The sequence below is a fragment of the Jaculus jaculus genome, chromosome 1, assembly GCF_020740685.1.
Source record: "Jaculus jaculus isolate mJacJac1 chromosome 1, mJacJac1.mat.Y.cur, whole genome shotgun sequence".
Classification (NCBI taxonomy): domain Eukaryota; kingdom Metazoa; phylum Chordata; class Mammalia; order Rodentia; family Dipodidae; genus Jaculus; species Jaculus jaculus.
The window spans coordinates 40,982,826-41,009,635 of NC_059102.1; the positions used below are offsets into that span (position 1 = coordinate 40,982,826).

Below are 26,810 nucleotides of genomic sequence, written 5' to 3' on the forward strand. Positions count from 1 at the left end.
ATGGATCCGTTTGTGGTTCTGGTGCTCAGCCTCTCCTGTCTGCTTCTCCTTTCTCTCTGGAGACAGAGGTCTGGGAGAGGGAAGCTCCCTCCTGGCCCCACTCCTCTGCCAATTCTTGGAAATTTCTTGCAGATTGACATTAAGGACATCCGTCAATCCTTGACCAATGTAAGTATGTTTTTATTCCTCTATATAGCTTCAAAAGGGAGAAAAATGGAACCTTCTTTTAAATAATAATCAAGTGCTTGAGGCAGTATTAATATGTAGCACACTGGTGATCGCTGATTATTTCCAGGTTCTTGGTGTCTTACTCAAAGAACGCAAGAAAGGCACGTGTAAGTAGATCAGCAGCCAGGAACTTTATTTAAAGCAAAGGGATGCTAAGAGGTTTGAGATACACTGCCAAAGGGGCAGCGGGCTTCTTAGTTGGGCGCACTCAACAAAACAGGTAGTAAACTTAGGCTTCTTCACATAGGACCCGTAGGGGAGGAGAGATCAATTGCTAGGGATGTAATTTGGGATGTTCTCTGGCTTCATTGGTAGGTTTTGGCCATGTAACATTTTTTTTCTAAAGTTCATGTTCCTTCCCATGTTGCATCCAAGCTTGATCATACATATGCACACTTATACATAAGGATGAGATAATAAATAGAAACTTCTCAATGAAAATTCACCTAGAGAACATAGTTTGGCTTATCGCCCATGCACTCCAAGACATTCCAGGCTGGAGAGCCTTCTCCTGTTTAGATCCCCATCCTTCTAAGAATATATTAGAGTAGGTAATGATCGCAGTCAATGGCTGCTATATTTTGGTGAAAAGTAATTCATAGTTCAGAGCAGCATGTATGTACAGCTCAGTACAGGTTGCAGTCTCAGAGATCTAATAGGGAGAAGGGTATGTTTTTAATGTCCTGGGTTAATAAAGTTTTCCCTAGGTTTTCCTGTCTCAATTTCCCCATGAGAGACCTTTATCCTCAATTCTTTTTATATTAATTTTATTTGAGAGAGAGAGATTGTCATGCCAGGGCCTCCAGCCTCTGCAATTGAACTCCAGATAAACGTGCCATCCAGTTAATCTGGCTTATGTAGGTCCTGGGGAATTGAACCTGGGTCCTTTGTCTTTGCAGGCAAGCACCTTAAGTAACGCATCTCTCCAGCCCACTCATCAATTCCTTAGGGGGAGCTGATGGCAAAAGTTTAGTCTTGTTAGAACTGCTTCATGTTAAGTAGAGGCTAGACCTAGCAGGACAGAAATAATCTCTCATACTCTCTCTCTAAAGCTTCTACACTTCCAGGGCTCCTTCAGAGTGTTCTAGGAATCTCTTGGTCAGCTACACCCCTGCTTTGGTCTTTGGCCATGCCTTACAAGAACATTTTGCTTTGTTGTTCACCTTGGCAGCTGTTGGTGGAGGGCAGTTTACAATTAAATTAACTGGACTCTGGGGAGAAAATATATGAGTTTAGTGAAAAGAGGAAGTCCAAAAGTAAGCAAGAGAATTAGAGTGAGGAGGGGCACTATCAGAGGAAGGAAGGAAGGGAAGAAGGAAGGAACGAAGGAAGAAAAACAATATCGACTTTTCTCAGTCTTGAGATGAAAGACTGTTACAGAGACTTTCGAAGGAAGTCAGCCTTCAAAGAATTTTGATATTTTGATAATGAGCCTTTCCACATTTAGTGACAAATCCAGCATTCCTCATGAGGTATAAGCATGACTCCCCTTAACTTAAAGTGAGTTGTGTCTTAGTGGTGACAGTAGTGCTCTCTCTTGGTGGCTAGGAAGATCTTCCTAGGCATCTGCTGCAGTCAGGTTCACATTGCTGGTAGAAGCAGCTTATGGGAAAAAGAGGCTTATTTTGGCTTACAGGTGCAAGGGGAAGCTCCATGATAGGAGAGGAAAATGGTGGCATGAGCAGAGAGAGGATGGACATCACCCCCTGGCCCATATAAGGTAGATAACAGGAACAGGACAGTGTGCCAAACATTGGCATAGGAACACTGGCTATAACACCCATAAGCTCACCCCCAACAATACACTCCCTCCAGAAGACATTAATTCCGAAATCTCCATTAGCTGGGAACCTAGCATTCACAATAACTAAGTTTATGGAGGACACCTGGTTCAAACCACCACATTCTTCTCCTGGCCCCAATAAACTGATATCCATACATGATATAAAATACAATGCATTCAGTCCAACTTTAAATGTCCCCATAGTTGTTATCAATCCCAATGATGTTCAAACATCCCCATAGTCCAAGATCTTTTAACTGAGCCATAACACCAAAAACTCCTCCAAACCTATAATTGCACAAAATAAACATTCACACTGCAAAAGATGGCATTGGGCATAGCAAAGAAATACTCAAATAATACATGATTTAAATAGGGCAAACACCAAACTCTGTAGCTCCAAGTCCAACAACTCTTGTTAGTGACAAATCTCCCAGTCCAATAACTAACCAGCAACAAGTCTCTGGACTTCCAAATCTGCCCCTCCAGCTAGGTTACTCACAGTCCTAGAAAATTTTATCCAGGACTGGCAGCTCTCCTTAGCAGCCATCTCGTGGTCCTGGCATCTCCACTGGGTTTCCACTGCAATCCACAGTTCATCCTCATGGCCCCATAGGGTCTCCATGCAGGCATTCAGCAAACCTGCTTCACACTGCCCATGGCCATTTCCAAAACATAAGACTGTGTTGCAAGCACAATGACCCTCTCTTTCCTGCATTTCTTATACTTCACAATACCAGGTAGGGTGCCAACTTGTTAATCCAGGGGGGAATAAAGCAGACTTTGAAAAACAAGACACTCCTTGAGCACTCAAGCCCCTTCAAAAGAGTCTACATTCTTCCTGTTGCCCCAATGCAGGTCAGCTGGCCCAATCTCAAAGATTGTAATCTCTCAATTGCAGCTGAATAGGCAGCAGTTTCTGCCTAAAGATTTCTTTCTGTGCCATCTCTCTCTGCTCACACAAGTTCATTTCTATGCAAAGCAACCCTGCACATCTTCTCAGGACACAGGCATAACAGCAAGCTTCACACAAACTGCTAACCCAGTCCAAGAAAAGCTCTTTGTCATCCTTATAAGTCAAACCTCACAGTCCATAGCTCTTACTGCATTTGGGTCTTTCAACTCTGACCAGAATAGTCCATTAAGCTGTACTTATAGCAAAAAATGATACATAGAAATTTCTCTTAAAATTTTACTTAGAGCACACAGTTTGCATTACTGCTGCCTGTACTCAAAACCAGTCCAGTCTGGACAGACCCCTGCTGTTCTGATCCCAGATCTAAGAACATATTTGACTAGGTCGGTACTGACCACAATCATGTTCACATAAGGGTATGAGAGAAAGGGAGAAGTTGCTTTTTGTTTGTAGCAGAGGGTATATATATATATGTAGCTCAGTGTAGGTGAGAGGTCCCAAGTTACCAAGAGGTTGCTGGTGCATTGATTAAAAAAAGGATGTGTGTTTGCTGCTCCAGCCAATGCTTTCCCTGTTCACCTGACTCCATAACAATGACTAATCAGTAAGACTCCTGAAAAATTTATGTACCTTCTACTTCTTAGGTTATCCTCATCAGAGATTGAAGAGCAATGAGTTTTGTGGTGGAGGAACATTATAATCAAAATCCTAAAGTTCAGAAGTTGTGGATGCTTCTGCTTATTCTTTTTGGGTTTTTTTGCATGTGTGTGAATGTGTGATGTGGTGTATGGGTGTTAGTGCATAGTGTGTACACTTATATGTGGGCTTCTAGTGCTCCATGCACTTATCTGTAGAAGGATGAGAACTTTGGGTTGCTCTGCCATTCTTCTACTTGTTCATAGGAATTATCCCTAAGGTCAATAAAATCCTGGTGGACATGGAGTAATACAAGAAATGGAAGTAGGAAACAATGAGTTAGGGAACATTTGGTGGTCTCCAATCCATTTCTATTCTATACACAAAACCTAAGCCTGAGGTAAGCGCACTGAAGTATCAGGAATTGTTTGCCCAAGAGATAATGAATGTTCCATGGCAACATCTGAGGTGCTTGCTCTGTGTGTGTAACAGCAGTCACCCACACACCTGCTGGGCATTACAATCATTTGTGGTGATTTAAAACTTTAGATTTTAGATTTAGAGGGCTTCCAGGGTCTTAATACCAGGATTGCACAATATTAATGTGTATACTAATTTCATTTTGAGTATGGAAGAGACATGGAGAGTAATGTTTAGTTACTCAATCATAAATACTGGGGCTGGAGAGATGGCTTAGCAGTTAAGTGCTTGCCTGTGAAGCCTAAGGACCCTGGTTCGAGGCTCGGTTCCCCAGGTCCCACGTTAGCCAGATGCACAAGGGGGCGCACGCGTCTGGAGTTCGTTTGCAGAGGCTGGAAGCCCTGGCGTGCCCATTCTCTCTCTCCCTCCCTCTATCTGTCTTTCTCTCTGTGTCTGTTGCTCTCAAATAAATAAATTTTAAAAAATAAATAAATAAATAAATACTGAATAATCAGAAGTTGTAATGTGAATCTTCTAACAAGCCATAAGACCCTGGAAATTAATATGCAATTTTCCTTTATGTTTCCTTTGTTGCAAAACATAACAAGTACGTGATGAATGATTTGATATGATTATTAATTGAAATCCACTCATCAACTGCCAGAGGCCAATGCATGGCTCACTGTGGATCCTTAAGTGATCATCACTGTCATGTGATGTAAACCCTCAGAGATATGTGAAGCTTTCTATGCCTGAATGAAAACACTTAAAGTAAAAAGATAATCGACCCATATCATGCCCACTCAATGGGGGATAATTGACTCATTTACTAATTTAGACTTTCCTTCTTTTTCTAGTTCTCAAAGGTCTATGGCCCTGTGTTCACTCTGTACATGGGCAGGCAGCCCGCTGTTGTGTTACATGGATATGAAGCAGTGAAGGAAGCCCTGATTGATCATGCGGAGGAGTTTTCTGCAAGAGGATACATGCCAGTGACTGAAAAAACTAGTAAAGGTTTTGGTATGTATGTGTGTGTGTTTGTGTGTGTTGTGAAGTACTTAATGGGACAGGAAAAATGGAAAGTCAAGCCTTGACTTAGTCATCAGCCCTCTGTATGGCTGCCACTCGTTAGTTCCCACTTCCTTCCCTGAGATCTCCATCTCCTTTCTAGCCTGTGCTCTTATTTGTTCAGGCCTCATTTTCAGCAATGGAAAGAGATGGAAAGAGATAAGGCGCTTCTCACTCATGACCCTGCGGAATCTGGGGATGGGGAAAAGGACCATTGAAGACCGTGTGCAAGAGGAAGCCCAGTGTCTTGTGGAAGAGTTGAGAAAAACCAATGGTGGGTGTAGCTTCATATTCTGACATTTACATTCTGCTCTAGGTATGGGTATGAAAGATCTATTGAGCTTGCTCTACCTCCTTTTGATTCTTTCATGTTCAAATTGGAAATCATCAACATGGATTTTATGTTAATGTTTCGATGAGTTAGCCAACAGTATTCCCCTTAGTGCAAATGTAGTGTTCCTATTTCCTATTGTTTCATCAGAGAATAGTTGATGAACTTGGAGCCATGACGCCTTCAACATTTAAGAAGCACAAGCCAGATAAGATTTGACCTCACTTTGTTAAACTACTCTTCTGTGTGTGATGTATCCAAGTTTATTTAAAGCCATGACTATGATTAATGAATTTTACATTTAAAAAAATTATTGACTTATATTCATTGTACATACTGATGGTCTTATTATAGATATTTTTCATAATTATATCACTTACATGGACTATAGCTGCCTGCTCTCATTTCCTGTCACCCTCCCATTATTGACATTCACTGCTCCACAGATTTTCTTCTACGTCCATGTCCTGTATACATTAAAAATTAGAAATATGAACTTTCTAACTAACCAATTTTACACATTAAGAAAAGGCAATCTCCATTTATTATGTTTCTTGTTTTCTTTACCCCAGTGGGACTTACGTTTTAAATGCAAACTTTTATTTATATATATAAAATAATCCACATGGTACTTACTGTTCTCAACATTATGTTTCGGCAAGCATTCTGTTTTTCACAATTGTTCCTATTAGTACTTGAATACAACCCCAATGTCTCCTTTTATTTTCCCTTTACTCATTTAATATGTGATTCTTTCAATTGGTATTATGTGTAAAGAATTTTCAGGTCTTCAATAATCTCTTCATTTCTATCTCAAGGTTATATAGTCTAAAGGCTTTGCAGATAAAGCAATTCTGCTCTCAATTCTTGAAATTTTGAGTTTATAACCATCTTCTTTCTCTTAAAATATAGCAAAAAGCTAATGTGAATGGCATATAAGTTAATATAATAGATGTGTATAATGAGTATTTAACTAGTTATGTTGTAGACCAACTCAGGTAGAAGGACAAACAACTGATTCTAAATACTAAATATTTGGCTGTTACAGAGATTTGTATGTATGATATTGCTTAATTTTTCTAATGTACTTTTACTGAATGAAAAAGAAAAATACCTTCACTGTATATTCTAATAACATTTTAAAACTTCTTCCACTCTTTAGGCTTACCCTGTGACCCCACCTTTATTTTGAGCTGTGCTCCTTGCAACGTGATCTGCTCCATTATTTTTCAGAATCGTTTTGATTATAAAGACCAGGATTTTCTTAAGCTGATGCAAAAATTTAATGAGAATACCAGCATTATAAGCTCACCATGGATGCAGGTAATGTGAATATCTCCCCCGCCTTTTTGAAAAAACAGTCTTTTTTTTCTGTCAAGCCTAAATTCTACCTGGACCATGTATTGGACAGCACAATCCTGCTATCTAGGAAGGATGATTAAGCCCTTTGCTTTACAACTAGAGCAATAGAAGTGCTCAAATACTGGGTTGGTTTAAGTCCATTATCCATTGGTTGCCCCATTGACTCCCTTTTTGTACAAAGTTCTTTATTCACTTCCAGAAGGATGCCATCCACTAACCACAAGGTTGTTTTTCCTGTCAACTCCTACACACATCATTATTTTACCCGGCAGTCATACCTAGACTAGGAAGTGGATATTCTCCTTTAGGAGAACGAATATTTGGAACAATAAAAACTTACAGGATGTGCTGTGTAGTTCAGGGTGTTTGATGCTTTAGCTGGGATCCTAGTTGATGAGGTAATTGTGTTAGGAATGGCAAAATGATGGGTTTTATAACATGTGGACAATAAAATCTGAAGTTTGTTCCTATGCAAAATTGGAATCTCCTGTTTGCCATCTAAATAATCAATTTATGACCATAAATAAGTTCTAACTACCCAGGTACAGGTTTCAAGGCATCTTTGAGCCCCACCCCTTCCAAAATACACATTCTTAATCAGAAGCTGGTTGCAGATAATGCCTTCTGCTCTGAGACAGGTTATTCAAGGAACTTTTGCTGTCATCACCGAATTTGGGATGGTGGTGCTTTATATCATTCATATTTCATGCTGGTTGGTGAGAATTTATAGAAATGATGATATAACATGATTTATACTACAAAATTGAGGCCTGAGTATGGAAATCAGCACATTTTATTGTCTGAATAGAATTTTCCCCCCTTGAATCCTTTCAACAGTGTGGAGAATAGCTAGATAAAAACAATACAACCTTCTCTCTTAAGGTGGATTCCATTTTATGCTCATATCTAGAAGTATAAATATAAATCAGGATTATAATAGATTATAAATGCATTTTTCATTTAATAAACTATCATTTTTGTCTTGTAGGTCTACAATAATTTTCCTGGTCTCATTAATTACTTTCCAGGAAGTCATAACACAGTATTTAAAAATTATGATTATGTTAAAAATTATGTTTTGAAGAAAATAGAAGAACACCAAGAATCCCTGGACACTAAAAATCCCCGGGACTTTATTGATTATTTCCTAATGAAAGGAATGCAGGTAAAATACAAATGTCATCTCATTTATTTGATTTCTTGAGATTCATGGTTCATTAAATTGTTATGAATTTAGGAAAATGTCTCATTAGGGCAATGATGCTTGAAAGTCTCTATAAGTATCTGTTAAGTGTGTTGATCTGTACTATATATCCTGGAATATAAAGTTAATTTAATAATTAGGACACAATAATGTTTAAGTTAAAAATATAGCACATGAATCCAAATACATTGCACAGGTAAAATGAGAGCGATTATCAAACTAGTCACAAATCATAACCCATACTATGCTAATATGAAGACTGACGTCATCATTACACACTGTGGCAGAATGGAAAAGAAAAGTAACCAGCGTGGGTTCCTTGCATGTCCTATAGATTACAGTTGCCCTGAGAGCGCTTGCAGTGGTAGATAAGAGAGGGAATTGCAGGTGGACTGAGTGGTCTAAGTAGAGAAGCACTGTGGGAAAGGTAGGTGAAATCATGAAGCCCTAATTGAGTGTAGCTTCAAAGGCATTTGCACAAATAGCAGGTTGGGAATGGATGTCTACAGTCAGCATGAACTGTGTAGTTACTGTACAGTTTATTTCAAAGACTGTTCCCCATCGTTAAACCCACGATGCAAAGAAGAGAGCACAGACTTAAATATTTGGTCAAACTGAAGCAAGTTGTATGGTGAACCCAGAAGTTGGCCCGCTGGCTGTCTCACCCAAAGGCAGAGCTCAAGACAGCAGCCCTGAGCAAGAGAGAAGGCAGGTTGTTATAATTCACAAACTGTAAGGTTGAGAGATTTCCAATAGGGAACTTGGCAAGCAAAATACAGACGGAAATAGCAGTTCACAATTACTTGACATCTTGGGAGAGTATGAGGCAAGGCATTGCCAGAGTGAGGAGTTCTAGGAAGCTCCAGGAGTTGGGAGTTCTAGGCAGGTAGTCAACGTCCAGTTAGACCTAACAGAAACTTAAATTTTATAGTAAGCAGAGACAAAACTTTAATTGTTTTAACAATAAAATGGCTCCTTACTCTAACACGGAGTCAGATTCCACGCTTGTTCATCATTCCACCCTTGTCTTATGTGTCCCCTTCAAATCCTTGATAGGGAACAGTGAGTTCTGTCTATTTTATGGGTTTTTTTGTATTGTATTGGCTGACCAAAAGCCAGGGACATAGCCCTTGGAGAAGAGATGAACTTATACTCCTCAATGGGAGCTCAACAAAACTGTCAAGGCTGATGGATTCTGCCAGGAATATTTGCATGCCAAAACTATTGGGGAGAAAATAGTTAACTGACAATCAAACAATGCATTTATCTCCTAAGACTTCTCACCCCACGTCTAGCTCCCCGGAAATTGAGAGAAACAAAATATGTAAAACATCAGAAAACAGAGGTCCAATTGTGAATAACATCAAGGGGAATGTTAGAGGACCTGCAGTAGCCGAAGTAAGTGTGGTCATCCAGGGGACCAGTTGAATAGTGTTTGATAGAAGCAGCAGGCTTTTTCTAAAACCACACATAGCCCTCCTTGTTTCATGAAAAGTAAGTCAAGGCCTCTCTTACTCTGTAACACTGCTTCTGCCAAAGAGTCTACCTGTCTTTCCAGCCTAGAGACTGAGTTTTCTAAAAATCCTAGATCTTGTTTAACTTGAGACCTTAGGGTTTTGAACCCTTGGTCTTGCAGAACTAGTGCTGATGTGTTTAAGGCTGCTGACCCTGTTATTTTTGCACCCACCAACAGCAGAACTAGAATGGGAACTCGCTCGAATCAGGGGTGGTCTGATGTGATCGTGAATGTAAGTGGCCTGCATTTCTGTCATAAACATAAACTTGAGGAAGAATGAGAGTAAGGATATAGAACCACAGATGTGCTCTATGTGCAATATAGGAGACTGACAGGCATTCTATAATACCATCAGTGCCTGTCCACCAGGCATCAGAGGGGGCCAGGAGAAACAATTGTTTCTCCTCGTTACCTTGGCAGGTAGATTTTGTATAATGGAAGCACAATTATCTGAATAAAGAGATCTCAAGTTATTGGAAAGGTTGGACATGATACATAGTTCTTGTCCCTATATTTCACCTAAGGTTAATTTGGGCTGGACCAGGAGCAAGCATCAGCAGTAGCTTGTGGCAATGCTGCAAGAGAGAGATTAGTAGCAAAATGTTAAACCTTAGAAATCTTAATCTTAAAAGTGCCATGTTCAGTCACTTTCCATCTCTGGCAACTGGGTTCTTCTCCCATGGTCTCTTTGGGTGCCTTCCTCAATAAGACAAAAGGCAGGGGATTGATACTGCTACCACCAGATTCAAGGATAAATTTAGTCAGAGTTTCCATTAGTGTTCTATTCATCTTCAATACTTTTCCTAAGCTTTGAGGATGGTACATACAACATAGTTTCCAATTTACGTTAAGAACCTTTGAAATTAATTGAGTTCTTTTAGCCATGAAGGGCAGGCCATAGTTGGACCTCAAAATTAAGGGAGGGGCAAATCTGAGAATAATCTCTGTTATTAATTTCTTAGCTACTATCTCAGTCATTTCCATTTGGGTTGGAAAGGCTTTGGTCCAGCATGAAAGAGTGTTGAACAAAAAACCAGCACATTATTTATATCCATATAGTCCTGGTTTAATTTCAGTACAGTCCAGTCCCCAAAATTTAGGAGGCACAGTACCTTAACTTCTGTTTCCCTGTGGAAGGAGATTTTTCTTGGCGCTTGCCCGTGCACAGGTCATACAACGGTCTGAGGTGTCTTGGAGTACCTCTCAATGTCCGGGGAGCCAGACATGGGGTGAGATGAGTTCTGAAGTCTTCTTGGGGGATAAATGCATTTTTTGATGAAGGTCAGTTAACCATATTCTCCCCAGTAGTTTTGGCATGTAAATTTTCCTGGCAGAGTCCACCAGCCTTGACAGTTTTGTTGAGCTCTCATTGAGGAGTATAAGTTCATCTCTTCTCTGAGGGCTATATTCCCAGTTGTTTGGTCAGCCAAGTTCTTAACTTGGGCCTGGGGATTATTATATTTATGGTGTCCAGGCTGGTGAATAATGGCCACTTTATTTGGTAGCCAGATAGCCTCTAGCCATTGAATGATTTCCTGGTTGTTTTTTGTGGTCTTTCCATGTGAAGTTAAAAGTCCCCTTTGTATATCTGTCCATGTACATGTGCTCTAATAAAAGCACAGTGGCTCTCTGTGAAGATGTTCCCTTGTTTGCCTTCTTCCCACCTTAATGTTTGTGTCAGAACAATGATCTCTGCTATTGAGCTGGTGAGTCCTTGGCAAAGCCTGCACCCAAATAATTTCTTTTTCGCCCATAACTACTACTGCCCCTGCGTATCTTATTGCATCCCGGACAAAATGCTGCCCTCCGTGTACGGTCGGCAGCTCTGACAGCGAGAGGCATGCCTGTCAGGTCTGGTCAGGTACCTTGGATGATGTCCAACATCCCCAAGCAGTCATAACTACGTTTTCAGGGTTGTCATCAGGCAGCAAGGTGGAAAGATTGACTGCCGTGGATCTGTCAAAGGGCAGTCTGTCCTTGTCTAGAAGCATAGCCTGGTATCAGGGGAGATGGGCATTTGACACACAGTTGGTGGTGACATCCCTTAGTAGGGCCTCCATTGCATGAGGGGCAGTTATGGCTAAAGTCTGCCCCAAAGTAAGCTCGTCTGCTTCTTTTACTAGACCTGCAGCCGCAGCTGTGGCCGTAAACAGGGGCATTCATTTTCCAGTGTCCAGTTCTCTGCAGGAAGCACACTGGTTTGGCAGCAGGGGCTTCCTATTTTTGTTGGATGTGGCATGTGTCTGTCCAGAATTGGAAATGTCAGGAGTGTGCATTGCAGCCATCGTGGCCCAATTTACTTCCTTTATCAGCAGATCATCTTTGCTGTCTCTATCGTCAAACACCTTTTGGGCTATATCTAATAGTTCTAATAGTTCTGATCTATTTTTCCTGCAAATCCATTTATCCTTTGGATTTTCTTACAAATGTCTGGGGCTAGCTGGGCTGCAAAAGCCAGGTTCATTGCCTTGAGGTTTGTCAGGTCCTCTGGGTCACAGGAGTATACAGATGGCACGCCTCCAGGAGGTGCTTGACAAAAGCTGAAGGCAGTTAGGTTCATCTGAGTTCTGTTTCACATAGCAGATGCCCATTAAAGACCCTCTAACAGAGCTTGGTGGTGCTCACCAAGGGACCTCCTACCTATTGCATTGTGGTCTGCCCATCATAGTGTGGGAATCTTATTTAATTAAGGAGGAAACAAGAGTTTGCCCTTGTGGTGTCTTCAGGGAGTGTCCTGTTTTATGTCTGAATACAATAGGCTAGTGATGGTTTTTGTATTTGGGGATGCACAGGTTGTGAAGGGCATAAGTTCACCAGCTGCTCTTGGCTGTTGCTTAATACCAAAGGTGGGTTTGGAGGTCTGGGATCCTTTTGACCTGGTCTCAGCTGTATCTTTTCTATGTCTCTGGGGCCATAGTGAGCCCTTGCTCTCCTACTGAACCCAGATGGGCAGGTTATGAAAGACTCACTGGTTTCCCTAGGTGGATGGTTGCCTGGTCTTCCTGTATTCCCCTTCTGGGGCTGATGTGGTGTCCCAAGTAGTCACTGTGATCAAGATGGCATGTTGGAGAGGTGGTGGGGGTTGCTGGGTTCCACAGCCCTGGCCTGATCAGGGAGTTGGCTGATATGGGAGAGACAGCGGCATTGGCCAAGGGACACACACAAGGGTGCCAGTAGACAACACAAGTGTTGAGGGTGTGCGATCAGGGTATCCAGGCAACCTTCAGACCAACCCACCAAGGATGCAAGACAGGGGAGCATGGCAGGTGGGCTGTGGGCTCAGTAGGTGCAGCCTGAGGGAACCAGGCGTGGGTCCGAAGCAGTGGGGGCAGGACCTCTGGGAGACTGGGAAGACACTGACCACTGACAGACGCTGTGCGTGGGGGTCACCAACAGACACAGTGTGGACAGGTCCAACACATACAGTGGTGGGGCTGAGAGAGGGAAGGCGTGTGGCCAACAGACACAAGGTAATAAAAATAAGAAATATAAACATGGTCAAGGGTAATTTTTTTTTTATTTTTTTGAGTAGGGTCTCGCTCTAGCCCAGGCTAACCTGGAACTCACTATGTAGTCTAAGGGTTGCCTCTAACTCATGGCAATCCTCCTACTTCTGCCTCCTGAGTGCTAGGGATTAAAGGCATGCCCCACCACGTCCAGCTTAAGGGTAATCATTTAATAGAGTTGATTAGACACACTACAGGGCACCTATAGATTATAAAAGAATGATCAATTTAATTCTTGCTCAGGAAGTATCGTGAAGACAATACATTTTCTATACATCTTCTCTTCACTGGATGATTAAAACTACAACCTACTTAACAGTTCTATTTCCCATCATCAGCTCAGCCTTGTTTAGCACCTGCTTGACTCTGGCTCTCTCCTTTTCCACTTCAGAACGATGTGTCAGTTTCTTGGCTTCATGATTTGGTTTCTCCTTAGTTTGAACATCCTACTGATGCCTGCACTCTGCCCCTAGATCTGGTTTCTAGTGATCTCCCATCTGGACTGCTGAATAGAGTGACTTCCAGTTTTCTGTGCTATATTAACTATATAGGCATTCACTTTTATAAATGAAATGTTAAATACCCTGCCTATTTCTTCATATGTGTTTTTTTAATTTTTAAATTTTTATTCATTTACTTGAGAGAGAGAAAGAGACAGAGACAGAGAGAGAAAGAGAGAGAGAGAGAGAGAGAGAGAGGGAGAGAATGGGTGTGTCAGGGCCTCCAGTCACTGCAAATGAATGCCAGACACATGTGGCACCTTGTGCATCTGGCTGATGTGGATCATAGGGAACAAAATCTGGAACCTTTGGCTTTGCACACAAGTGCATTAACAGCTAAGCCACCTCTCTAGCCCTTCATATGTGTTTTGATTAAAGAGAAAGTATAAAATACTTTTCTATTTATGTCTTTTGGTAAATTGAAAATATTTCATTGCACACATCAGTATACAGATTCTCAATAGTCCAATGCTTAAGCAAGTAAGATATAGGGGTGCAGGAAAAGAATTTTGCATCAGCTGACCTACCATCTCTGAAAAGGTATATAATTTTGTTTTAGTACTGTGTTGTTCAGAATCTGTGTTGTTAAACTTTATATAACTGTGAAATATTGTAGATTCATCATAATCTATTACACATGCAAGGAATTAATTAGATAATTGCATCAAATCATTCTTAGGAAAAGCCCAGTCAACAGGTGGAATTTTCTCATGAAAATCTGGCAACCACTGTATTTGATTTGTTTGCCGCGGGGACAGAGACAACAAGCACGACCCTGAGATACGGTCTTCTGCTGCTGCTGAAGCACCCACATGTCACAGGTACGGCCACAGACGGTGAGGGCAGAATTGCAGGGAGATGTGGGAAATACGCTGCCGGTGTCCTGCATCGCGTTCGTCTGAGAGAAGTCTCACCACTTAAACTTACGGGTTTGTGTGTGTGTGTTTTGTGCTTTTGTTTTGGTTTTGGTTTTTTGGTGTTTTTTTTTTTTTTTCTTTTTTCGTTTTTCAAGGTAGGGTCTTACTGTAGCCCAGGCTGACCTAGAATTCACTGTGTAGTCTCAGGGTGGTCTCAACCTCACAGTGATCCACCTACCTCTGCCTCCTAAGTGCTGGGATCAAGGCATGTGCCACCATGCCCAGCACTAAACTTATGTTTCATTAGACCATGGCTGTAGCAAAAGACATAAATTCTGGATCAGTGTCTTATTTTCCTGGGAGAGATGAGCTATGGCAGGCATGGCCCACACAAATAGGTCTGGGATTAGATACTTATATTATTCCCAAAGGTAGGGTTTTGTGGAAGATAAATTCTTGTAGTTACATTTCCTCATCCTCATTATGCAACATGGTATAATGAAAACTTACGTCACTAAAGTGTAAAGTACTTAGAAATTCTAAAGTTAGCTGAGTTGATTTGAGAGAGTCTCCAGTCTCACATTGGTGAGAAAGATATAGTCACTTAGTAATAAGGCATAAATAGAGCATTCTATCATTATTTTATTATTCAATAAAGTACATGTTTAAATACACCTATAATCTGATTTTTAAAAAATATTTTATTGTTTATTTATTTATTGCAAACAGAGAGGAACAGAGAAAAGAAAGGTAAGCAGAGAGACAGAATGGGCATGCCAGGTCCTCTAGCCCCTGCAAACTAACTCCAGATGTATATGAGCAACTTTGTGGATCTGGCTTTACACTTTAAGTAGGTACTGAAAAATTGAACCCAGGTTAGGTTGCTAGGCTTTGAAGGCAAGTGCCTTGATTGCTGACCATCTTTTCAGCTCCATAATTTGATTTTTATAAGAAATGTTACTATTCATTTATTTTTTTAAAAAAATTATTTATTTGAGAGCGACAGACACAGAGAGAAAGACAGATAGAGGGAGAGAGAGAGAATGGGCACGCCAGAGCTTCCAGCCTCGGCAAACGAACTCCAGACGCGTGCGCCCCCTTGTGCATCTGGCTAACGTGGGACCTGGGGAACCGAGCCTCGAACCAGGGTCCTTAGGCTTCACAGGCAAGCGCTTAACCGCTAAGCCATCTCTCCAGCCCTATTCATTTATTTATTTGCAAGCAGAGGAGACAAGAAGAAAAGAAACACACACACACACAGAGAACCAATGGGTAAGCCAGGGCTTTCTAGCTGCTGCAACCAAAATCCAAACGTGTGTGCCACTTGGTGCATCTGGCTACTTTATAATTTTTTTTAAGGATGTTCAGTTTTTCAGCATTTATGAAACATACTTTATGTCCTGTGTCCATATATACTAAATTGACAATAGTATAATTATGAATGAGAATCAGTTCTTTTAGAACAGGAAGAAAAGACAGCAGTAAACGGCCAATAAAACTTCATCAAACTCTTGACACACCATATTAGATTGAAGAGTGAGGAATAAAAGGATCTAGGAAAATGGCATTGTGGCATAAATGTTAGAAGATGGAGAAATAAGAAAAACAGCTATATTCCTATAATTCCTACAAGGTTTCCTATTGAGGTCATCAATTCAGACATAAAGACCAGTGAAAACAGAGGACTAGAAATAATTCTAAATTGCTTTGGCCACATAATTTTTTTTAAAAAAATTTCTTTTGTTCATTTTTTATTTATTTATTTGAGAGCGACAGACACAGAGAGAAAGAAAGATAGAGGGAGAGGGAGAGAATGGGCGCGCCAGGGCTTCCAGCCACTGCAAACGAACTCCAGACACGTGCGCCCCCTTGTGCATCTGGCTAACGTGGGACCTGGGGAACCGAGCCTCGAACCGGGGTCCTTAGGCTTCACAGGCAAGCGCTTAACCGCTAAGCCATCTCTCCAGCCCAAGCCACATAATTTTTGAAAAAGGAGCCAAAACCTCCTGTGGAAAAAAAAAAAAAAAAAAGTCTATTCCACAAATGGTGCTGACAAAAGTGGATATCCACCCTCAGAAAATGAAATTATACCTGAATCTTCCACTCAGTACAAATATCAATTCCAAGTGGATCAATGACCTGAATCTAAAACCCGAAACACTAAAACTGCCAGATGAAAAAGTAAGGGACCTTAGCTAAGGTATAGGCTTAAGTAAGAATTTTCTGCACAAAACTCCAATAGTACAGGAAATAGTGCCAAGAACCAATGTTGCAGTCAGGTCCGTATTGCTGGTAGAAATCACCCAACCAAGAGCAGCTTGTGGGAAAAAGAGGTTTATTTTGGCTTACAGGCTTGAGGGGAAGCTCCTTGGTGGCAGGGAAAACGATGGCATAAGCAGAGGGTGGACATCCTCTCCTGACCAACATAAGGTGTACCATAGCAACAGGAGAGTGTGCCAAACACTGACAAGGGGACACTGGCTATAACAACCATGAGCCTGCCCTCAACAGTACACTCCTTCCAGGAGGTGTGAATTCCCAAATCTCTATCAGCTGGGAACCTAGCATTGAGAACACCTAAGTTTGTGGGGGACACCTGAATCAAACCACCACAACCAACATAGAGGACTATGTGCAACTGAAATGTTTTTGCATAGCAAAAGAAATGGTCAGAAAAATTAAGTTTGCCTAAAGAATGGGAGAAATCCTTGCCTGCTAAGCACATTTCAGAAAGTGGGTTAATGATCAGAATTCAGAAAACAAAAACTGCCAGGTTTTACAGTATCAGACACGAATCCCATCTTGTGAAGCTGGCCTCAGGTCCAATCAGAAAAAAGTTAACAGTCACTCATGCTATATTGCATCAGTGAGCACATCTTGCCTGGCGGGTCAGTACTTTAGCCCACAGGATCCATGGCAGAGTGAGACTGTTGACTTTTCTAGCTAGCCAGCGTGGAGGAAGAGAAGTGAGAAGATAGTTGGAGTGTCATTTGAACCTACACACACATAGAGTGTATAAGCGTACACCAATACATATGTTTGTATGTATAGATATATACGCAAATTTTAAGTCAGTAATTTATTTTGACACAAATTTAATATCTGATTCCTATTTAACCATCTACAAAGATTATGATAATGCAATTTGTAGTGTTTTTTGTTTTTAAAGCATTTAATAACTTCTTTTATCTTAGTTATTATGCTTGCTAAGCAATAAATAAATGCTGATGTTTTATTATAGCTAATTAGTAGGAGATTAGTTTGAACCTATATTATAGCAATTCTAAATGTGCAAGTGTTTTTCTGGATATCCAAGTTATATTTGTAATGCTGTTCAACACCTTGATCATGCCCCATGAAGCTCTTTATTGTTGTGACAAATGTGCCACCTTTCTCTCATTCCATTATTTCTCTGGTCCTATCAGCTAAAGTCCAGGAAGAGATTGACCATGTGATTGGCCGACACCGGAGCCCCTGCATGCAGGACAGGAGCCGCATGCCCTACACAGACGCTACGTTGCATGAGATCCAGAGATACATCGACCTCATCCCCACCAACCTGCCCCATGCAGTGACCTGTGACATTAAGTTTCGGAACTATCTCATTCCCAAGGTAAGCCTGCTTCTTCTCTGCTGTCCCCTCATATTCTTGATGTTTCTAAATTCATTTTGTTTCCAGTCCTTTACCAAGTCCGGAGGAGAGATGGCAAAGTTATTACAATTCACTGCAGAATGGACTTTTTCTATTTTACGTTTGAGCCTGCAACCCTGTAACATACATTAGGTATCTAGTAGAGTGAATCTTCTTTGTTCTGCCTCAAATATTGTTTTGATAATTCTTACTTATGTCTTTATAACAAATGAATTCAAGTTTAGTTTGTCAACTTCCACAAATTCTGAAATATTTGTCACTGAGAATTTATCGATTAGTAAATAGGATTTATATATTATTAGTTCCATTCTTAATTTTATATTTTCAACTTATATGTACTTTGCTTTATTTTCCTTAGAGTATTTTATCAGCCGTGGAATGGCTTTTCATATTTTATTTGTTCTTTCCCTGAGCTGAGTACCTTCACAATCTGTTTTACCTGACATATGTAAACAATTGATTTAATCATTTTATTGACCTATGAATTATTAAAGTAGTAAATTTTACTATTTACTTCTGATGACTTATTTGTAGATTTATATATAGCTGCTTTCTAGGTTGATTTTTTTATGGTCTACTTTTCTAATACTTGTGCTCTTAATTTATGTTTATGGCATTATTGCCCTGGTTGAAGATTTCCAGGGAAGCACTGGCCAGATCTGATGTGAGTGGACATCCTGCTTCCTTTAGAGTCAGCAGTAAGGAGGACAAGTTTAAACTCACATCAAATTGGATGTGTTAAGGAGATTTGAAAGATGTTGTTTATCAGTTTAAGAAAAATGTCCCTGATCATTTTTATTTAATATGAATATTGTTGATAAAAATATATGCAAATCACTTCAAATGTATTCTCTGAACAGATTCCCATCACTAAATATATGTATTAAATGTGTGCTCACACACACACAAATTTGCATTTGCACTGCTTAATATTGTTCATTAATTCTGGTTTATAACCATGAGAGACTGTGGCCTTTAATTAAAAAAAATATTTTCTTTATTTACTTGTACCTGCCCACAAGTCAGGCTGACAGAGAGAGGTAGGGAGAAAGGGAAGGAAGGAGGATGAGGAAGAGAGGGAAACAGAAAGAGAGAGAGACATGAGCCCACCAGGGCCTCCTTCTGTCTTTCTGCTGCAAATGAACTCCAGATGCATGTGACATTACTTTGTGTATCTAGCTTGGCAGTGAGGGAATTGCACTCAGGTTTCTAGGTTTTGCCAGCAAATGCCTTTAACCACTGTGCTATCTCCTCAACCCCAGTCTCTAATTTTTGTTTCTCAAAAAATCTTGTCAGAGGCTAGAGAGATGGCTTGGTGGTTAAGCCCTTGCCTGTGAAGCCTAAGCACCCCGGTTCAAGGCTCGATTCCCCAGGACCCTCCTTAGCCAGATGCACAAGGGGGCGCACACCTCTGGAGTTCATTTGCAGTGACTGGAGGCCCTGGCTCGCCCATTCTCTCTCTCTCTCTTTCTCTCTCTGCTTCTTTCTTTCTCTGTCTGTCACTCCCAAATAAAAATAAACAAACAAACAACAAAAAAAGTCTTGTCAGTATTTTGACACTGAGACAAATCTGACTGCCAAAAAAAAAAAAAATTAAGCTAGAAATATTCCCAATGGTGGCTATTTTTTGTCATTTCATTCCTTTTTGTGTGCCTTCTTAATGGTATCTACAACACACAAAATAATTTTGGATTAAGTACCATGTAGTGAACATGAAAAATGCATAATTTTAAAAGGTGATACCTTCACCAAGAAAACATCCACTTTCTGACCATTGGTCAGTCAGGGATACAACATTTCTGTCCTTAGTTCAAAATTGGATATGATACAAACTGTCAAATATTGAATCTAGCCATTAAATTAGTTGTCTGATATTCTCCCTGCTCTGCAGTAATGAGAACCATTTTGAGTAGAGCTTTGTAGTGCTTTCCAACACATTCTTTATTTATGTGAACATGCTAGTTGCTATGCACATGCTCTTCCATTTCACAGAAGCCAGTATATATTGTTGCATTAAATATAACATAGAAAGCTACATTTTCAGGGGCTGGGGAGATTGTCTAATGGTTAAGGTGCTTAACTGCAAAGCTCTATTACTGAGGTTCATTTCCCCAGTATCCAAATAAAAGCACATGTACAAAGTGGTACATGCATCTGGAGTTCATTTGCAGTGTCTAGAAGCCCTAGCATGCGCCTCTCTCTCTCTCTCTCTCTCTCTCTCTCTCTCTCTCTCTCTCTCTCTCTCTCTCCCTCCCTCCCTCTCTTTCTCTTTCTCCCTCTCTCTCTCTGCTTGCAAATAAATAAATAAAATATTTCTTATAAAAAGCTGCATCTGCAAAGAAAAAATAAATTCATTGGTAAGGTCGTGATTAATAATGTCATTGTTTGGAGATGATGAAATTAACTTACTCTGTGGTAATGGGTCTTTGTCTGTGGGAACAAATTGAGTATAAGGGTTATCATGTCAGTCTACCCTGTTTTCACCAAAGTACTTTCTCAGTATATGACTTAGTTCTCTCTAAAGGTAATATAATGAAACTTGTTAGTATCTCGATACCTAACTAAATTGGAAATAGCCTATGGCTTATCTCGCTCAATTGCATCAGAATATGGATGCCTGTTTGAGAGGACTGTTGTGTCAGCTGGGTTCATAGTACCTCAACCCTCTGCTGGTGGCTTATGATGTGATTTGTCTCCTTTGAGTTTAGTGAGCTACAAAATCCATTCACTCCCTTCATAGAATTGCTGTAAAAATAAGCAACATTGTATTGTGGCTAGTTCTAGTTCTTTGCTTGTTTGTTTCTTCTTAGTACCTTGAATATACTCAAGAGTCAGAACTGCCATCATTTAAAATCTTCCTCAGGCTGATTTTATGGGATCACTTTGTGGGATCTATAGATGAGATTCCCTTAATTAATTTGGTAATAATATTACATAGTGCCATATATATGCACATATACACATAAATATGTGTATATTTAATATTAGCTACATATATAGTCACTTTAGTGAGGAAACATTAATATATCTTATGCCATTATTGGCTTTGTGAATTTCCTGATGGAATAAGGTGATACTGGACAACCTCTCCACTGTAGATGTTCTACTTTATATGTTTCTTTAAGGAAAATATACAGCATTGTATCCTAAATCATGTCAGAATGCTGTTTTCTAAATCATTCGCCCAATTGTTTCAGCTTTAGTGGTGATCTTTACCTGAATGAAAATTCTTTATTTAAATTTCTACAAAGTGATGATTTTTCCAATTTTTAACATCCTTTTCACTTTTTCAATTAAGTTTAACCTATAAACAAAGATCTCTTATACATTTTAAAATTAAGTAAGAGCTCATGGCACTCATAAGCACTAAATATTCTACACAGGAGATTTGACATGTTGTAACCCCAGGAAAGTTCTGTTATATAGATCACATGCCCCTGACCATACACATTTTAGACTTTGCCCATTCCAAAAGAGGATTTTAGTTGCAGCTGTAACCATGTATATGAAAACTGATGTGATGAAGTCTTGGCCCTTCTTTGGATTCAACTTCCTTTCTGTGGACCAGACGACTGAATTAAATGATTTGCATGAAGTCTTTTAGCCCATGGCTTCTTTGTAATTAGGTTTATCTGTGTGCATTGCTTCCAGGGAACAACTGTATTAACATCACTGTCATCTGTGCTGCATGACAGCAAGGAATTCCCCAACCCTGAGGTGTTTGACCCCAGCCACTTTCTTGATGGAAATGGAAACTTTAAGAAAAGTGACTACTTCATGCCTTTCTCCACAGGTAATAGAAATTCATTTCCTCTAGGTAACATTTGTGATTAGTTGGAATTAACACATGGACTTCTGTGGGGCTGGAAGATTTGCTCAGTTTACATCATCAGGAGTACCACTTCTAATGCCCATGCACTTTCCTTGTTAATTAGGCAACCTCTATGTTAGTCTTAAAAACAAAGCTTTAGTTCTTCACCAATTTCTTCCAAATTGAAAAAGCTAAAGTATTGGCTATTTGCATTATTTTTCAAATACATTGCAGCAACACCAATGATTTATTCCTAGGAAGGAAACTTTATTCAGACCTTCTTCACCATGGAAAAGGTGAGCTCATCATAATCTTATGTCATGGCATCTTACTGTGTCACTGCCAGTCTCAGCTAATGCAGACACAAGTTTCCCAAAACGAAGAAAACACTAAAGGGCCCCAAGCCCACTTCAGAAATCAGATGAGTAATAACTCATTGTAATACAGTAGGATTAGTGTGGTGAGAGAATTTCACTGTGAAAGCAAGTTTTGGAAAGAAATAACTACCAAGGTTTCTCCTTCATACCTCAGCATTAAGTGTAAAATGAGATCAGCAACATTCTAATAAATGGTATTTTAGGTGACTCAAAGGAGTTGACTACTAAAGAATAGAAAATATTATTGCCAGGCATTCTTAACAAAATACTGTATCAGTGGAGATTGACATGTTCTCTCAGTTATGCATATCAGAAAACTGACAGGGGCTCAGTAGATTTCTCACTGGTTAAGGCACTTGCCTATGAAGCCTAAGGACCCAAGTTTGACTCTCCAGATCCCACATAAGCCAGACTCACAAAAGTAAGTGCAAGATCACACATACCCACTAGGTGATACAAGCATCTGGAATTCAATTTTGGTGGCTGAGGCACTGGTACCAATTCTCTTTCACTTTGTCTCAAAAACAAACAAAACTGACAGATGAGTATGGGATTGTGAAAGGGGAAGGATTTGAGAATTGATTGCAGGGTACACTGATCTTCCATCATCCAGAATCATATATTTTGAATATTTGAGCTCTACATGTGAAGTGTATGTGCTGTGTCTCTAGCCAATGAGACTTCTTCATTGATGATGTGATTTTGTTATCCAATTCATAATCTCCCTTATCCTCCCTGGTATTCTGATTGCAGGTTGATGGTAACACACCTGACTAAGAAATATTTTGAATGCTATATTTATTAACATCATATGCGAGGTTGGTTATCAGCTGTCTGCTGCTTGTCTATTTATCCAACTAGCTTTACTTTCCATTAAGTCAGTGATCCTTCCAATGATTCATCAATTGCTCATATTCATCACATTATATCTCACATGCACACTTATTAATAAGGAGTAATTACATGATTGGATTTTTTTGTTTGCAGGAAAACGAATTTGTGCAGGAGAGGGTCTGGCTCGCATGGAGCTGTTTCTATTCCTGACCACCATTTTGCAGAACTTTAATCTGAAATCAGTGGTTGACCCAAAGGACCTCGATACAACCCCAGTTGCAAATGGATTTGCTACTTTGCCACCCTATTACCAGCTCTGCTTCATTCCTCTCTAAAGTTATCAGCCAGCCTACCTACCACTCTGCTACCTTCTGTCATCCCCTCCATGACATCATCCATCCCTTTCCCCTTGTGGATGCTTCACCTGCCCTCCCCTCTCACCTATACCCGTTCCCTCACAATCCGTTGGAATAGTCGTCCTTTCCTGTGCCAATTCTAGAATCATTGCACACATACATCTAAAAATTTCTCTGTAATACTTTAACTGACCATGCAAGTGCTAATATGTATCAAAATCTGTAATCAATCTAGCTTCAATGTAAAATAAGAAATTATCAATATGACAATTTACAATTTCTCTTCTTCAAGTTCTTAGTAATACACATTTTTTGGTCTTACTATTCTCATCTTTCTTTACACACACACAAAAGAGTCTCCTAACAGGACATGACTACCTATACAATGAAAATATAGGGAGTGTTAAGGAGAGTGTGCTTGAATAGCCATTTGAGTGTCAATGGGATCACTGGAATTATTTGTGTATGAGAAAGATGAGCCTATCTAGAAGCAGCTCCAATGTGCAGAGAAACACCATGAAGACAAGTCACAGGGAGCAACAAGCATGTAGGATATCTTTCATATCCTGAGTTTGGTGCTATTTTGAACTAAATGTAAAATTGAAAATACTGTTTTTGCTTGATATTTCAAACTTGTAACTGAGCATGAATTTATGCTTTCTTATTTGTTGTCACATACTTAATGCTATACTTCTCTCGTCAGCAATAATAAAATTCCCAGAAATATGATTTTTTTCTATTATTTTTCTATTTTGTATTCATTATTTTATATGCAACACAAACCTGAGGTCAATTTTGCACCACATCATCTGTTTCATGCCCTAAATGTGCACTACTGAGCATTAAATGTATAACAAATTTTCGTTGTAAATTCCTTTCCTTCTGCTATGAACAATGTTAGATGATAAGTGTCATCACTCCTTACCCCTCCTCTTCTCAGTCTCCAGAAGCAGCTACTTTCTTTGGTATTTTAGAAGCAGTACAGAAAGGCCTGTTGGCACAATACTCATCAAGACATTTTAGAGTGTCAGTTACAAGTTCAAATGTACAATGGAATATATCTGTAGAGTATATGTGAATTAAATGTGGTTCTTTAAACATTGTACTCAAAATATTTATATTTTGCACAGTTGTCTGTTTTTCTACTAAAACATATCCCAAGAAAACTCACAAGGCAATAGGCATGGGGAAAATAAATACAGAGTAATCACATTGTATTTAAAGTTATTTTAAACTGATACATAAAAATGTGAAACAGAAGCCTCATAAGGCACCAGTGACATGTACTGCTATGTGAAGTCTCAGCAATGATGTCTTAGCAGACATGTACCCATTTGCTATCTTTCTGCCAGCCATGAGCACACTGCAGATGATGTGACTCTATATTCAAAAGACCCTAAAAGACTACCCGAAAACTGTTATAGTTCAGTAAAGGAACAGGATACAAAGTTAACATATAGAAATCAGTAGTTTTATTTTATGTCAATGACAAGCATGTTGAGAATGTAAACAGGGAAATTATCCCATTCACAATTGCTTAAAACAAAACAATAGGGTTCAATAATCCAAAAAACTTTAGTAAGTTCAAAAAATCATGTGAACAGAATGTGAGGAAATTGTAGAACACATTAAAATTTCAAGATCATGGGTACAGAAAAAGAAGAAATTCCGGCCAATGGCATGCAGCACATATCCACTAAAATTATTGAAGAAAGCTTTTCCACTTGTCAAAAAGAGACCCATCCAGATACAAGAAGCTCACAGAACACCAAAGACAATGGTCCAAGAAAGAAACTCTCCAAAGCATATCATAGCAAAATGTCTAAACAACGAAAACAAGAAAATAAAACCATGGCCTGAAATTGGAACTGTACAAAGGGATGGTATATGGATATGATAAGAAAAGGTCAACAGAAAATACAAACCAAATAGAGCTTATGAAAACCTCTCTAGAAACCCTCACTAATAGAGTTAATCATGCAGAGGACAGAATCTCAGAGGTGGAAGACAAGACAGAAGAAAGAGTGTGGGAGTCCAAAAACTTTGATAAGTTCAAAAAATCATGAACAGAAAATGAGGGAACTGTGGGATACCCTAAAAAGACCTAACATCTCAATTATAAGTATACCAGAAGAGAAAGAATCCAGGCCAAAGATATGGAGATACATTCAACAAAATTACTGAACAAAAAAACTTTCCTACCCTCTCAAAAAAGAGACCTAGCCCGGTGTGGTGGCACACGCCTTTAATCCCAGCACTCGGGAGGCAGAGGTTTGTGAGTTCAAGGCCACCCTGAGACTCCATAGTGAATTCCAGGTCAGCCTGGACCAGAGTGAGACCCTACCTTGAAAAAACAAAAAAATGAAAAAAAAAAAAAAAGAGAGAGAGACCTATCCAAATACAAGAAACTAACGGAACTCCAAACAGAGTGGACCAAAGAATAAACTCCCCAAGGCACATCATCATTAAAACTCTAAGCAAGGTGTGGGGAAGATGTAGCAGACTCTTCCCCGACACCCCTTTGCCTCCGGACTTCTCTGGGGCCAGCAGCCTGTGGACTGGGGGCCCGGGACCGCGGGATCACCCACTCAGTGTCCCACCAGCAATTGGCAGGGGGCTGCGCCAACGCAGCAGAGAAAGCTCCCCAGGGGGCTCAGGCGGACGGGGCGCTGGCGGCCCTGCTGCACAGGCGGCATCTGTGTAAGTGGTTCGACGTGAAGGGGAGGCATGGAGGTCACCTTTAAGAAGTCAGCCAAGGGCTTGGAATCCATTGCGTCACCGGTCCTGGTGGGGTTTCTGTACTAGGATTGAGAGAGGTCCCCAAGGGGAACAACGTGCAGAAACGCAGATCCAAAAGAGACAGGGGCTACAACTGTGGTGGCCTAGACCACCATGCCAAGGAATGCAAGCTGTCACCCCAGGCCAAGAAGTGCCAATTCTGCCACAGCATCAACCATATGGTAGCCTCATGCCCGCTGAAGGCCCAGCAGACCCCCAGCTCCCAGGGAAAGCCCGCTTATTTCCGGGAGATTGAAGAAGAGATCCACAGCCCCGCCCTGCCCCCCAGAAGCCCAGAATTGATCCACGGGAGTGGGCTGTGCTTTTGCTATCAGGAAGTTTCAAGAAGGCATCCATCAATCGGCAGAGTGGAGAAAGTGGGGTAGGGTGGCTTGGGGGATGCTGGCACTGCCATGTATCTGGGCAGGTGTTTCCAGCATCAGCCTGTCTTCCCTTGGTGTAGGAGGGAGGAACTCCAACCATGCCGTATCCAAATGCAAGTGAGGGCTTTGGAATGGGGACACCACCTTAGAACCTGCATCTGCATGCTCTATCTGACGCTTTAGCCCCCAAACGTCAAGCTTGTAAGAGTGGCGTGGATAGGGACGTTACTCCCCTTCTGAAGAAGGGTGTAGAACATCGCCCCTACCAGGCAGGGGATGAAACAAAAGCTCC

At 40.4% G+C, this 26,810-nt stretch overlaps 1 protein-coding gene and 1 pseudogene across 3 annotated transcripts; both read left to right on the forward strand.

The window, feature by feature from the left end:
• Positions 1 to 23,336, forward strand: LOC123461597 (cytochrome P450 2C26-like). 3 transcript variants are annotated; one of them, XM_045152695.1, is made up of 9 exons: positions 1 to 168; positions 4,841 to 5,003; positions 5,176 to 5,325; positions 6,545 to 6,705; positions 7,733 to 7,909; positions 14,150 to 14,291; positions 17,753 to 17,940; positions 21,631 to 21,772; positions 23,155 to 23,336. In XM_045152695.1, exons 1-9 carry the CDS (start codon positions 1 to 3, stop codon positions 23,334 to 23,336), a joined length of 1,473 nt encoding a protein of 490 aa, XP_045008630.1. The 3 variants fall into 3 exon arrangements, with proteins under 3 accessions (XP_045008630.1, XP_045008635.1, XP_045008637.1); XM_045152700.1 differs by having other exon boundaries at positions 14,156 to 14,291; XM_045152702.1 differs by lacking the exon at positions 7,733 to 7,909.
• A 1,665-nt stretch (positions 23,337 to 25,001) lies between these two features.
• LOC123460687 lies at positions 25,002 to 26,521 on the forward strand (annotated as a pseudogene).
• The last annotated feature ends 289 nt before the right edge of the window (positions 26,522 to 26,810 follow it).